The 15,179-nt window shown below is 38.3% G+C and overlaps 1 protein-coding gene across 7 annotated transcripts in view; it reads right to left on the bottom strand.

Annotated features, from left to right (window-relative positions):
* Positions 1-15,179, bottom strand: part of LOC121522478 (diacylglycerol kinase beta) — a 187,192-nt gene that overhangs the window by 94,629 nt on the left and 77,384 nt on the right. For all 7 annotated transcript variants that reach the window (XM_041806912.1, XM_041806913.1, XM_041806918.1 and 4 more), the window contains 3 exons: positions 9,555-9,665; positions 9,387-9,460; positions 7,398-7,472 (listed from right to left, as the gene is read on the bottom strand). In XM_041806912.1, coding sequence (XP_041662846.1) covers positions 7,398-7,472; positions 9,387-9,460; positions 9,555-9,665 — 260 coding nt within the window. The remainder of the gene's footprint in view (positions 1-7,397; positions 7,473-9,386; positions 9,461-9,554; positions 9,666-15,179) is intronic.

The following is a 15,179-nucleotide window of genomic DNA, read 5'->3' as shown; positions in this document are numbered from 1 at the left end:
AATGTGATGGATGCCACCTTTGCCATGAGATGATTTGGGAAATTTCAAACCTGCTAGATATTCCACAGTCAAATGTCTGTGATACCATTAGAAAGTGGAAGAGTTTGGGAGCAACAGCAATTCAGAGATGAAGCAGAAAACCAATTGATCAATCACATAGCGAGATCAATGACTGCTAAGATTAATGGTGTGTGGGGGTGGACTGGCAATCTGGCATACCGGGGATTTTCCTGGTGGGCTGACACACTTTTGGGCCTGTATGATTTATTCATTCATTTATTTCCGCTAAGCACCGGCCCACTGGCTTTTTGCTTGACAGTGATGGTTTACTGGCCCAAACATGTGTCCTAAAGGTCCAGTTACACCCTGCCCCTCCCCAATTTGCCCAGGCTTGAAAGTGAAAGTATTAAGAGGAAACCAAACTTAAGTGCAAAAATGATCAACTGGATCTGCAAATAAACATCACTTCCTAAAGAAATAACTCAATCAGGATGCTGCAAAAATCACAAAGACTCTGCAGTCCCTACACTAGATGGTCTGAATCTGGTAAATATACAGCTCCATGATGAGGAGGAGGGGTTGTGTGAGACAGGGGAGAGCAGAGGTGCATGCAAGTGAGTATGAGAGTAAAGTAGTGAATAAACTCTGTGGAGTATCATAATATGCATGATGAAAAAACTACACAAACAAGTTTTGCTCTTTCAGCTTTGAATTTCTGATTTATTAGCTCATATAGGACCATGCATCTTGCTCACGTGTGCAGCACGACTTCTGTTGTGAAACAGAGATTATCATTTTCAAAATTAACAGCATGACTGTATCCGTTCCTTTTCAGTTATTGTTAGTGTTTCTAACCTTTCAAAATAAGACTTCCATTTTCCTTTTTATCTGTTTGTGTTACAGCTGCTGAGCCATTAATTGTTACAGCAAGGTTGGCCAAAAAAGTTTTGAAGGAATGATATAGAGGAATTCAAAGGGGAGATGTCGAACCATGTCAGCTGACAAACTACCTGAACATAACTGTGCTAGTGTCTACAGCCTGTTGCTTGCTAATTGTTAGGATATGGAGTATACAGTATGTACATGTTTTCAACTGTTGCTTCAATGTCTATAGGCTGAGGATTAACAGTTGGATTGATTGACTAAATAAATCTATCTGAACCTGAAACAGCAGCTTTAATACCTTTTCCTCTCTAAATTCTGGCTGTCTATACTCAGATGCTGCTCTGATGATACTCTCTTTTCAGTTCTCTTCTCAGATGAAAGTAGGTGTTGGTTTATTTCTGGATCAGGCCGGATGGTGCACAACAGCCCTCTCTAATGGACGTAGAAAGTAACTACATGAACATGCAATCATCTGGGGAAGGGGGGCTTTTCCTCTACATGGAGCTGAGTATCACATCCGACCAAAACATAAAATATTAAAGAATCCTTCTAATTCTGACTGTTTGAGGCCATTCTTTATGTACGTCAACAGGGAAGAAACATCACCATTGAGCTGAGAGGAGGTTCACATTAACAGGAGGGCTGAAATGGATGTTTTTAGTGAGTGAAAGTAAAGAGGAGGAGCAGCTTTCTCTAAACAAATTAGTCAGAGTGAGCAGCATCACCTCAGAGCTGCTGAGCCTGTTGCTAAGGAGAGCATAGTAACGGTGAAGAGTTCAGCTGAGTGTAGGTTAACCCTCAAAGGACAGCAGGGCTTCATTCACATCATGTTTATCAGCATACATGTGTTCATTCTGCCTCTGTCAGCGCTCACTGGATTACATCATCTCATTAGAAACCTGGGAGATGACAGAGATCACATGTTTTCATGTTCAACATTAAAAGTTTTGGGACTCTAGTAACCGGATTTTATTGCAGATCTATGATGACAGTATTTGACACATCATTTATGTGTTTTATTTTAAATGCCACCCTAATTCCAAAAAAGTTGGACTGCTGCAAAATGTAAACATAAACAGAATGCGATGCTTTTCAACCCATCTCATAAACCCATATTTTATTCATAATAGAACATAAACAATATATCAGACGATGAAACTGAGATGTTTTGCTATTTCATTGAAAAGTCAGCTCGTTTTGAATTTGATGGCAGCAACACATCTCAAAAGAGCAGGGCAGGAGGAACATTTTGCAACTAATTAAGTTTATTGTCTACAGATCAGTAACATGACTTGGAAAAAAGGAGCATTTTAGAGAGGCGGAATCTTTAAGAAGTAAATATGGGCAGAGGTTCACCATTCAGCGAGAAAACCGTGTCTTAAAATTGTGAAACAATTTCAGAAAAATGTTGACTTTGACTCTAAACATCTCATCATCTACAGTTTAAAATATCATCAAAAAGATCCAGAGAATCTGGAGAAATCTTTGTGAGTAAGGGACAAGGCTGAAGGACAGATGGATGCTAGGGATCTTTGGCGCCACTGCATTAAAAACAGACATGATTCTGTAATTGAAATCACTGCATGGGCTCAGGAACACGTCTGAAAATCATTCTGTCACAGTTTGCCAGAAAGCCACCATCTTCTCTGGGCCGAAGCTCATTAAATAGGGAAAGAGGCAAACTGGAAAACTGTTCTGTGGTCAGATGAATCGAAATTTGCAATTCTTTTTGGAAACCACAGATGCCTGTAGATTGTCCTGTAGATTAAAGAGGACAGGGACCATCCAACTTGTTATCCTGGCACAGTTCTAAAGCCTGCATCTCGGATGGTATGGGGTTGCATTAGTGCCTATGGTGTGGGCAGCTTACACATCTGGAAAGGAACTATCAGTGCTGAAAAGTAGATGGAGGTTTTAGAGCAACATATGCTGCATATGAAACATATGGTCTAACAAGAAAATGATTTGCATTAACAGAAGACACAAATGCCATCAGCTATGACCAGAATCCAAGCAGCTGAAACACCAGCACAAACAAGTGAAAGAAAACTGCAAGTCGCTACAACACAACCACAGGTTGCTGAATACAAAAACACAAGTCACTGATTGCCAAATTCAAAGGCTTAAACAGAAATAACCCTGCAATGGAAATCCAAGAGACACTTAATCTAAATGGACTCATTTAAATGCAAGATAAATGATAACCACCTTAATCCAAAAAAATGAATGAATGAAAAATTAACACATAGACACAATGTTTCACTTACCTTTTCAACTTTATTTACCTGTCTGTGCACAATCACAGTCAATGTATTATAGTCAGTTAACAGACAATAACCGTCAATAATAACTGCCCTCAACATCAGCCATGGTTGGCCGTAGAGAGAGATGCAAGTTGATGCAATATCTTTAATCAGGAGATGGAGTGTGTCAACTATTCCTGGTGTTAAAGGGGGCAATTATTGTTGACAGACATGGACAATTATAGTGTAAGGACAGGTGAATAAATATGAAAAAGTAAGGGAAAAAAATATCTATGTATGTTTTAATCCTTTATTTATTCTTTTTTTTTTTTTTTTTTTTTTGCAGGTTATCTTTTAATTATCAAGCTTTTAATGAGCCCATTTCGATTTAGCGTCTGTTGGACTTCTGACTTGTGTATTTATATTTATTGACATGTGGTTGTGTTGCAGTGACTTGTAATTTACTTTTAGTTGCTTGCATTGGTGTAGGAGCTGGACGCCTCCACAGACCTCCACAGGAAGGTGACCAGGAGGGATCCTGATCAGATTTGGTGCATCATAAAACCAGACAAAGAAGACCCAGGACTGTTGAGCAGCTTGGATCCTACATCAAACAAGACTGGGACCACATTCCTCTTCCAAAACTCAAACAACTGGTCTCCTCACTTCCAAGATGTTTCCAGTGTTAAAAGAAGAGGGGATGATACACAATGGTACACATGTCTGTCCCTACTTTTTTGAGATGTGTTTCAAACTGAATTCAAACTGAGCTAACATTTTTCATGAAATAGCAGTCCATTAACTTTGTTTTGATTTGCATTTCAGACAGCGTGCCAAATTTTTGGAAATTGGGTTATATGTATGTAAAGATTGAAGGGCAACCCCATCCATCCACATCACACTTCCACCCTTGGCTATCACCAAGTCTAATATAACCTAACCTGACTGGTTTCCTGAAGCAGAAACTTTCTGATTTAGAGATTTTAACTCTAAATTGTTCTACAGTTAAACTGAAGTACCTGTACATAAAACTAAAAATGAACATCTTAACACAGAGACTTTTTTTATTGTACTCTATCACATCAGAGTTCCAGTGTTCGTGTTTGACGCTGCATGTATCATCTACTGCTTCTCCCCTCAGACCTGAGTGCGTCATCGGGTCGCTTTTCCTACAATGGGCTCTCGAGGGCAGCTGCTCTGCCTAGTCGTGACTGAGAGAGAGAGCGAGAGACATGAGCGGACAAGGGCACAGAGAGGGAGAGTAACAGAGAGAGAGGAACATAAATGGAAGTAAAAGGGGAGCGCTTCACCTTCAAGGTAAAGCATTTACAGCCCCTTTGCTGCGTACGGCACTTTTCCCTCCCTGGATGAACAAAAGGCGAAGTGGCATTCATTTCAGAGTACATGCCGTGCTCTGCTCTGACGTATGCTCGTGTGTGTATGTGTGAGTCAAGAGGTCAAATGCACCGTACGGCAGTGCTGCAGCACTCCCATTCCCCTTCAGCGACCTCCACAGCAGGTTAGTATGACATGGATGGGACAGCCGCTCTGACAGAAACTCAATTTTATATTCATGATGCTCGATTCAGTCTGAGAGACAAATTCCTGCTGCAGCTTAAAGCCAGAGTCAAATAAATCAGCGTGCATTTTCTATTTCTGATAAGAATATCTCTTTGACTGGATCAGTCCATCAGTTTTTTATTCACAGAGAGATTGTCTGAAGTTTGCAGATTTTCTCTTTGATATTCTTAACAGGCCGGTGCAAGCCTGTCCTACTGGAGAAGGTTTGTGAAGCCAGAACTAGATTTTAAAAATCCAGACTCATGCCTCAGCTCAACCAATATGGCAGCTCAATCAGAGCCACAATCTTCAATATGTCAAGCTGAAGCTATGATGAATATATTTTCTATGTTAAGGCCTACTTTTAATTGTGCTTCTTCTGCAGGAATAAGACACATTAGAGCTACAATGCATTCGCCTGCATATGCTTGATGGACTGGTCTTACAGGTTCTTTGCAGATGACGCCACACAGCAGCGGAGAACTCTAAATGGGGCCAAGTAGTAATTTCTGCATAGAGAAACACGACCAAAAGGCCACGCTTTAGCTGTTCACTACTATGCTATGGATTCAAAGTGCAAAACTAAAAACATTCTTAATTCTGAAGGCACTTTTGTGTCATGAAAGTAGTGAAATATTCAGGCAAAAAAGTCTTTGTATAAAGCCTGGACAAGTGGTGCCACACAAATTCGTGTATGCTCTGTTTCCACAGAGCAGTCTAGTTTGGTCCGGTACAGTTTGGCCACAGTTTAGCTCATAAAACTCTGATCTTAACCGGGTCTCCTCAGTTGACATCTATCTAGCATCACTCTGAGAGGCTGTCATTTGGGAAAGGAAATCCACCTCTTTTTAGCGATCCAGGTCATGTGGCTCAACTCAGTGGAGCTGGTTGTTTGGCTCCCTAACAGCTCTTCATTTGGTACCAGTTTGGCTTTTTAAATGTGGATTAAACAATGACAAAGGATGGAGGAAATGAAACTGGCACTCAGATAGGAGCTAGCTTCCCCTGTTCATATTAAAGAGCCGTTTTTTTAGAACAGGCTCATTCCTGAACTGCCCATCATCACTCGGTCTCTTACCCCTCAAGGTTTAGTCGATTGACAACAAATCAGTTTCAATTAAAAGCATGTTTGTGACAAAATAAATAGTTTTGTATATGTTAAAAGGGGCTAAGCTAACCTTTTAGCTCTGTACTAGACTCCTCTAGACTCTTGTCTCTTTTCATCTGGATAGATGACGCTATAGGAGGTCTGCAGAACTGAGTAATTTGTGATACTGATCGCCTCCACGCCAGGTAAATTAGTTAAATGGGGAAAAATCACTTTTGTAAAGTACAGGGATTGTACTCAATGAATGTAAAAATTTTATGATGATACTTACAGTGAACAGGTCCATTTACCGGTTTGTGAAACAGAGATATACCAGTATCCCAGTTTTGCTACCCAGAGAAAACAGGATTGTTTGCCATGTATACACCGTATCCCACTTTTTCACAGTTGCAGACTACCTGTGCAGGTGCGACTTTGATTTAACTGTTCCTTTAACTTCAGATACTTTGAAATATTGTGGATGTGTAGAGGAGGAACAGCCTGTCTGCTGCCCAGATAGAGCGAGTGACAACCAGGCTCGGGTGTCTGCAGTGGATCTGTGAGACCTGACCGCTGTGTTTTGCCTAAACACACTCATACTTAGATGAACGGTGAACTGAACAGATTTTCAGCCAATAATGAAAAGTTAACTCTGGAGAAAAGGATGTCCACTCATGCTACAGGTTATGGAGAGTTCAGAGCTCTGGGAGCTGAAGTTGGATAAACAGCCCTCCATAAGCATCCGGCTGAGTCTATCAAAACATCACAAGCCTGAAATGTAGATACAACAGCTCTTTTGGTGTTCTTTTCAAAATAAAAGCTTTAGATACTCCCATTTTCACATGAAACTTTTGATTCTGAAGCTGTTTCCAGGTCTGTTTTTTAGTGACTGAATTCTTGGAGTCTTGGCTGAACTGTCTTAGTGAGTAATAATAATAATTATTGCCTCATGTTCACAAGAATTGGAACTTTGTTGGAATGACTAACCAGGTTTCTCTGAGTGCATATAAACACAGCACTATACCAAATATGATAAGAAATGGGACTCATAATCCAGATATTTAAGTCCATGTAAAGACAGTCTATGAAACAATCTATAGTAGTTTTCCTTAACTGACTAACTTAAATCTGATAGGTTGAAAAGTATCAGAAATTTTAGTCGCATTTTCTCAATAAAGAGGTTGATTGTGGATCCTGAGCCTCAGTCAGCTGAGAACCATTTCTCTGAGTCTTTAAACTCCTTTTGCCTTAAAACATCACTTCTCTCAGGACTCAAAACCAACTAAATTCCCCCCCCTGCAATTGTTGAATTGTTGAACAGAGCAGACCTTTGGCATTTTGACAACACTTCTTTATGCCGAAGATCTTAACTTTTACATGACGTGACCTGCAAACAAACTACTGAGGATTTGTGAGGAAAAACTGGTTGTTTGTGAAACACCACTGTTGTAAGTATTATACTTTAAAAGTCAAACAAATGGCCTCTAGTATTTTTTTTTCAAAGACATAAAAAAAAAATGTAAATTATACATTAAAGAGGCCTGTGAGCCATGAGACAGAAATCTTGGAGCTCTATTCATTTACAGATGTAAAAAAAATAAGGTGCAAAATGCAGAACTTACCCCACCATTGGTCCTCCTTGATCCAAACTGTACACCTGCCTTGGGTTTAAGAGGTACCTGAACTTCCTCAGAACTCTACAGGAGACAGAAAAAGAGGATTGCGTTGCATTTTCATTCCTGCAGGGCAATTTAGTTTGCAACACCAGTTCATACAAGCTACACACACCATAAAAACTTCACTAATGCATAAATACAAACATATTCATGATATTCATTCAGTCCAACAGCTCATGTGCAACTGCAACAATGCCTTTGCTAATGGAACAACCGACTCAAATATCAGTTTGATTTAAATATGCACAAAGAGCATGGTAAGGGCTTTCAAAGAAAGCAGTTGCCTTCTGATGGACTTCTTAAATTCACAGTCATGTGTTCAAGAAATCTGCACAGGATTGAAAGACTGTACTTGGTTGTCAGAGCAAATAAAGTCTACGAAAAAGAAATGCACAGTAATTAAACCATAAAACACTACACAGTAATAATGAGCTATAGTGAATATATAATGAATTATATATGAAGTCAAATGAAAACAAATAAATGAAACAGGAATATACTTAATATAGAGGGAGAGATGTTAATGTGCATATAAGGTGTATAAAAGTACATGGATGGAATTAAAAACTTTAGCCTTAATATACAAGACAGAAGCTTATTCAACTCCTGCCACTCACTATAAACACGTTATTATATTTGATATGAAAAATTTCACACAGACAAAAATAGCAGCACAACAGCCCCTGATTTCCTGATCACAGTGATCACTTTGTTCTCTTAATGCCCGTTAAAAAATAATTTCCTTTCTAATGGTAATTCAGACAGTGTTGCTATGGTAAGGCAATTGCAGAAAAGGTGAGTGCTTTCTGCTGTGAGCGAACTATCCATGAAAATAACTTATCGGGCAGTATAAAGGTCTTTTCTGTGTAAATTACTGCATTCAGAGCAGCAGGGAGGAGCAGAAATAACGCTGCCCTCTGACAGGACTCACTCGTTATGCAGCCATTTTTTAAAAAGCACAAATAGCTTTAATAACAGTGCAATTTAGCTATTTCATTCAATGTGACTGAAAACCAGACGGGTTCAGTGCATTCACTCAGTAACTTCTGGAGAAGTTGTAGGTACTGTTCCTGGTTTATGATTTATGCTCAGTCTTTCATAATGTTGTGAAAAAGACACTGATTGCCTCTTATTGAGGTAAGTGGTCTAATTTTAATACAGAAGGGCTACATTTGATAATAAATACAGAGAAAATAGGGAAATTAGCAATCTGCTGAAGGAAAGAAAAGGCAAATAAAATGAGCTTTAAAGACCATGAATGATGTTAAAAGAAGGAACTGTTCTGAAATGGAAGCTCTAGGTGGACGTGCATCTACAGTGCTGTGTAGACCTTTTAGACATGTTTGGGTGGGAAGGCAGTCTCCAGGTGTATCAAGTCATTATCATAGGAAACTAGGCTTGTTATCCAGAGACATTGAGCTAAATAGGTGAAGTGTTTTGAGAAAGCAACCAAAATGTACTTGTTATAAAGGAAGAAAGCATGGATGCTTTTGCTCTAATGCTGGATGTACAATATATGCAATTTTCAGCAGACTTAGACTAGATTTGATTTTAAGCTGCCCGACTACAGCCTGACCAGCTGCTCCCAACTGGTTAGCTGGATTTTTGCATGTTTGATATTTTAGTCAAATGATTTCACACCCACTTGATTTAGAGCAGAGCAACAAGCAGAATCCCCAACTATGGAGCATTTTTTCCTTTGTAAAGTGTTGGACAGGGTCTTCAATCACCATGAAAACTGCTGAAATGCCTTCTTGATGTCCCTTTTCTATAACTAAGTAAATATGCAAGCAGAATATAGGCCCCTGCAGACCTCCAGCTGACACAAGATATTTATTTGTTATAAGCAACAAAGATTTCAGTATTTAAAAGTATAAAAGCTTTAAAAATGACAACCTTAGAGGGAAAGAGTTTCTGTGGGTGACATGAACTCACCTCTCTCCCTGTCTCCCTCCACTCTTCGGGTTGACCAGTACCAGGAGGGGGTGAGACCCTGGGAGGGGAGTGATCTGCAGAACCAAAGGAGATGAAAAGACTCAATCACTGATGCTATGTTGACATTTCACCAGTCTATGGGACAGAAACTGCTAAATAAATGTTTACCTGCAGAGCTTGTCCGTCTCCAGGGGAGAATTTAAAGGTCTGGTTGATGTCGTCTGGGCTGGTACTGGGCGGAGACTCCCCTTCACCCCGTTTAACCACAGAATGACGGTCCTACGGAGGGAGAAAGATGGATGATTTCTCTGCACAAAAATATATCTTGATTTATAAAGTCTGTGTGTGTGCAACTTCCTTCTGTTAATAACAACAAACCAGCAATTGCTGCAGGTGCATAAGCCTTGATTTAACTAAAAATCACTTCTACTTTTATGGATAACATGCTGATAAATCAGCTTGTCAGTGAGAAAAACCGAGATGTCAGACCACAAACTGGAAACAGAACCATGGATAAGTGTGAAATCGATGCAGGTGTGTGGTGGACACCGTTCTGACATGAACTGTTAGAGGTAATCTGCCGAAGGCAGCGTGTCACTGAAATAGCCAACTCCATCTAACAGCAGGAGGATCAAGATGACCTTAACAAACCTTCAGGTGACGTTTAAAAGGTCCTGAGGCGTTTCCAGGCAGAATATCTGGTCTGGAACATCCTTTGACTCCTCTAACCAGAGACTCCCAGAAGGCCTTAACTTCAGAACCACTTCCAATTACAGCTGATTTGCAATAAGCTGCAACACATTATATGAAAGGAGCAGCTAATAGTGAAGCCAAATCATCAAGCCAATCTGTCTGCAAGCTGTTGCGGAAAAGTTTTAAATCCGCTTTATTTTTCTCTCCAGCCAGTATCAGATGGGTTTCAGAGTTTCACAGTAGAGAAAAACAAGAAAACAGTCATCCAATTTAGTTGGAAAAGGATGTTAGTGTCAAAATTTTAGTCTCTGCAGGAGTGAATACATTTAAAAGAAACAGAACAGATGAAGTTATGTGAAAAAAATAGGATTCAAATAGCCTGGAGCTGCACAATATCTGAAATTTGCTGTTTTCACACTATAAAGATTTGCAATAGATACACTGCAACAGTCTGGATTTATTGGGATGCACAAAATTAAATTAATATTGAAGTAAAATAGTAATGTTGTCTCTCTCAGCACACAGACAGTTTTCCTGTTACATTGTTATTCTGTTTTGATCCAGTCAAATGGAGCTCAAGCTTTTAATTAGCAACCCCCAAATCAACTGGTGCCAATTTAGTGATATAAAAACATATTGATAAAAACTATTGTGGATACAGGAGGGGCATACTGGAACCATGTAGAGTTAAACACCAGATAAGCATTAAAAAAGACCTTGTGTTACAGCAAATATGCGATATAAATAGTTGTTGTTAATGTCATTTTTACCATTACCATTGTCCACTAAAATGGTAGCTGCTACGGAGTTAGCTACAAAGCTGTAGCACAGAGCTTTTTAACTCTCCAGCTCCTCAAAACAAGATGTTTACATCATGTGACAACTAAAGAAAAACAAAGATGGACATTTAAACTGTAGTTTTTGTCACTTCTCCTATACAACATCTGACACTCTATTTAAGTCACTAAGATCAGAAAAGTCTGAGCCAGAACCTAGCTTTAGTGATGTTTACTTCTGCTACATCTACAGAGGAGAATCCTTTAACTTACACCACTACTGAGAAGAATGTCTACAAAAGTACATTTTCATGTGTTTGAGTTAATAATGTTGACACTGAAAAAGACGAAGGAACCTTACAGACTAAGATGTCTAGATATTATTAGGGCATTGTGTAAGGCAGAGCGTCCAACCAGAGGGATTGCTATTGGTAGGCATTTAATTTTTATTTTGTAATTTTCATTTTTATTTTTTCAAAGGACCAGTGAGTTCCATGACTGGAGTCTTAAGGAGGGACCGGGAGCTTATCTCACAAGGTTTTTAAAAGTATATGGCCCCAAAAACAGAATTTAAAATAACTTACTGCAATGTAAACAAGTTATCCAAATGAAAGAAAGTTTTAAATAGAGTTAAGTGTTCAGATTCCAAAGTCCTGCTCTTACAGGAATCTCATTTATTGCAAAGTGACATTCATACAGTACAGAAAAGATGGTGTGGCCAGGTCATTGCATCATGCTATTCTTCTCATGCAAGAGAGGTGTTAACTCATATACATAAATCAATCCTCTTGACTCAAGTTAAAACGATTACCAACCCAGGAGGCAGGTACGCTATTATTCATGGTACCATTCTCTCTGATACTATAAATATTGTCAATAAATATGGTCCAAACGAGGACACTCCGCTATTTTATAAAAATGTATTCTTAATGCTTTCCACCCTCCGGGGACAAAATATTATTGGGGGAGACTTTAACTGTGCTCTTGATCCAATTAAAGACAGATCCAAAGGGAAAGATTCATCCCACATTCAAACAAGGAAAACCTTCTTACAACTAATGCAAGATTTCAATTTGTGTGGGGTTTGGAGGGCATCTAATCCAGCAGCCAGAGAATACTCCTGGAATATAAAATTAAATATTTACAAAATCAAATCTTAGCCCAAGATTCCCCTGAATTACAAACAGAGCTTATGGTGCACAAATCACAGTATAGTGAACTTTCAAGCAACCAGATTGCTGCCAGTTTAACAAGACTTAAACAAAGTTATTATGATCAAGGAGAAAAGGCAGGTAAGATTTTGGCCTGGCGAATTAAAAAGCTACAATCTGAAAGGGCTATTAATGCCATCAAAATAGAAAAGAAAATGATAAATGTTCCCTTAGATATAAACAAGGCTTTTAAAATGTATTATGAACAACTTGACACATCAGAATATAAAAGTCCAGAACAACAAGATATCTTTTTAAGTTCATTAAAGTATCCATTAGTTCCAGATGATGCTTTAAAAAAATTAGACCAAATTATAAATACAAATGAGTTGTCAGATACAATTTCTAGTATGGCCGGAGGAAAAGCTGCTGGTTCAGACGGTCTTCCAATAGTTTTATAAGCAGTTTAAAGACAAACTGATTCAGCCACTTCTAGATATGTTACTAGATTCATATGAAAAGGAAGACCCGCCATAATCTCTTAGAAACGCTATAATTACTCTATTATTAAAACCAGAAAAGTCTTCCTTTGACTGTGCATTGTATAGACCCATTTCATTAACACAGACAGTAAGATTTTATGTAAGATTCTAGAAAGATGCCTAGTAGAGGTGGTACCTGCCTTGATTAGACATGATCAAAATGGCTTTATTCAGGGAAGGCAAGACTTTCACAATCATTCTTCATAAAAATAAAAGGGTTTCCAAACATGGCAATGCTTTCTCTTGACGCAGAGAAAGCTTTGATAGAATGGAGATGTCTGTTTGATGTGTTAAAGAGGTTTGGAATTGGTGAAGGCTTTCTCAAGTGGATTAGAACAATACATAAGAACCCAACTGAAGTAGTCACAAATAACATTATTTCTACACCTTTTTCTTTATTTACGTCTACGCTACAAGGGTGCCCCCTCTTTTAGAACTCATTAAGAATTTTGGAGATACAAAATAAACACATATAAATCTTCTTTACTTTATTTAAATGAGCAAGAGAGGTTACAACCCAGTATACCATATCCTTTTTTAATCACTTGGAAAGGATTCAGTTATTTGGGAATCATAATCACACCTTATGTTAATGACCTGGTTCCAGCCAATTATAGTCATGTTGTAGAATCTATAATAGAGTCTTTAGATGGATGGACTTTAATGCCAATTTCTTTAATTTGACACATCAACACTTCTAAAATGAATGTACTCTGTAAAATTGCTGACAATTCCATTGCCCCCTCTGGATTCATTTTTTCAAAGATTTAAGAAAGCTTTTACAAACTTTCTTTGGGACAACAGACGTCCTAGGCTCCGTCTCACCCTTCTTTGTTTACCATAATAGAGGTGGTTTAAACCTACCCAACCTACCCAACCTGCACTGGTACTATTGGGCACCTCAGTTAAGAGCAGCAATGTGCTATTTCATAACAAAAAAAAAAAAAAAAGATCCACCAGCATGGGTAAAGATTGAATCCTGCTCTGCCCAGGGTTTACCAGTTAACAGCTACATGTACACAGCAGATCAAAAAATGTTAAGTAAACAAACAAACAAACAAAAAAAGCCTCTCTTAAAAACACTATGCTCATTTGGTATGAGGCCCAGAAATACTTTGGTGGACCTCCCCCACTCTCAGGTTTTACACCTATCTGGGACAACAGCAAGTTTTGCCTGGGTGGAAGGACCCTGGTTTTAAGTCCTGGGCAAGCAAAGGATGATGTAAGATAATGGATCTCTTCAACAATGTAGAGTTAAATGTCATTTTCTTTGCTACAAAACAGATATAATATTCCCTCACAGCACTTCTTTAAGTTTTTACCACTAAGACATTTTATCTCTGTTTCCCAAAATAACTCACTCACTCAGCCTCCCCTTTTAAAGCTTGAAGAGTTTACTTTGAAGCATGTTTTTGGAAGTCACCAAATGTCTTTTTTTTTACAAAATGATTGTAGACATCTCCCCTGAATCGTCAGAGGATAAACGTCAATGCTGGAGTGTAGATTTTCAGGAGGAAATTTCAGATGAAGAATGGGCGAAAGTTTGTCTGAAGGCTCAGACACAACAATTAATACCCGTTTCAAACTGATACAATATAACTGGATTTTAAGAACATATATAACACCATCAAAGTTAAATCACTTTAATCGCAATGTGCCAGATACATGCTTCAAATGCAGTTGTGTGAATGGAACACTGTTGCATTGCTTATGGGAATACAGAATAGTTAAAAGTTTTTGGGAGGAGGTTCTTGCTTTCATTAATAAAATAAATCTAAAGATCCCTGGTTTGCCAAAGTTGTGCATTCTTGATATTTACCCAACGGGCTTTTCTCCTAACAAGACCCAACGTGCTTTAATATATTTATGTCTCTTACAAGCTTAAAGGGCAACTGCTATGGAATGGAAAAATGTTAGTATCAATATATTAAGGACCTTTCATCGTGTGTTGCTATGGAGGAACTAACATATATTAAAAAAGGGAAGTTAAACTCTAATGATAAAACAGAAATCCACACATTTATCAAATTACACTATCTGTATTGTCTTAGCCTTTGTTACTACACCTATGTTCCTAGGTTTCTATGTAGATGCCTTTATATGTTATGAATATGTATGTATGGATATACACTTATATGTGAGTATATGTAAGTTTTTGCTTATGTGTACATAAGCACGTATTAATTTATATTTGATTTTATTTATTTTGCACCTTTCAGGAAATAATGCATTTGTCAGACTGTTCATTATTTCAATAATGCCATGTTTGTCACACTGAGATAACTCCAATTAAAAAAAAAAAGAAAAGAAAGAGGCGTTTACCAATGGCTGATAAGCTTCTTCTTCTTCTTTGTTTTTAAATTGCACCTATGTGATGTGCCAGCCTTTTCCAGAGTAAGCACTTTGCAACAGAAGTGTTCTAAAAGCGTTCTATAAATAAGGGTTAATATCACTATTATCAGTGATAAAGTGTATTCTACCCAGTTCAACCTTCTGCAGCCATAAAAAACATTCCTGGTAGTAATCATGCCTTCAGGCATGTCATAAATCAGAACTTTAGCATCATTATTAGTGATAACTCCTCCATAGAAGTAGAAACAGAGGCCTGCTGTAGCACAGAGTCACAATACA

Source organism: Cheilinus undulatus, linkage group 15 (assembly GCF_018320785.1).
Source record: "Cheilinus undulatus linkage group 15, ASM1832078v1, whole genome shotgun sequence".
In the NCBI taxonomy this organism is placed as follows: Eukaryota; Metazoa; Chordata; class Actinopteri; order Labriformes; family Labridae; genus Cheilinus; species Cheilinus undulatus.
This window is presented reverse-complemented; position numbering and strand designations above follow the sequence as displayed.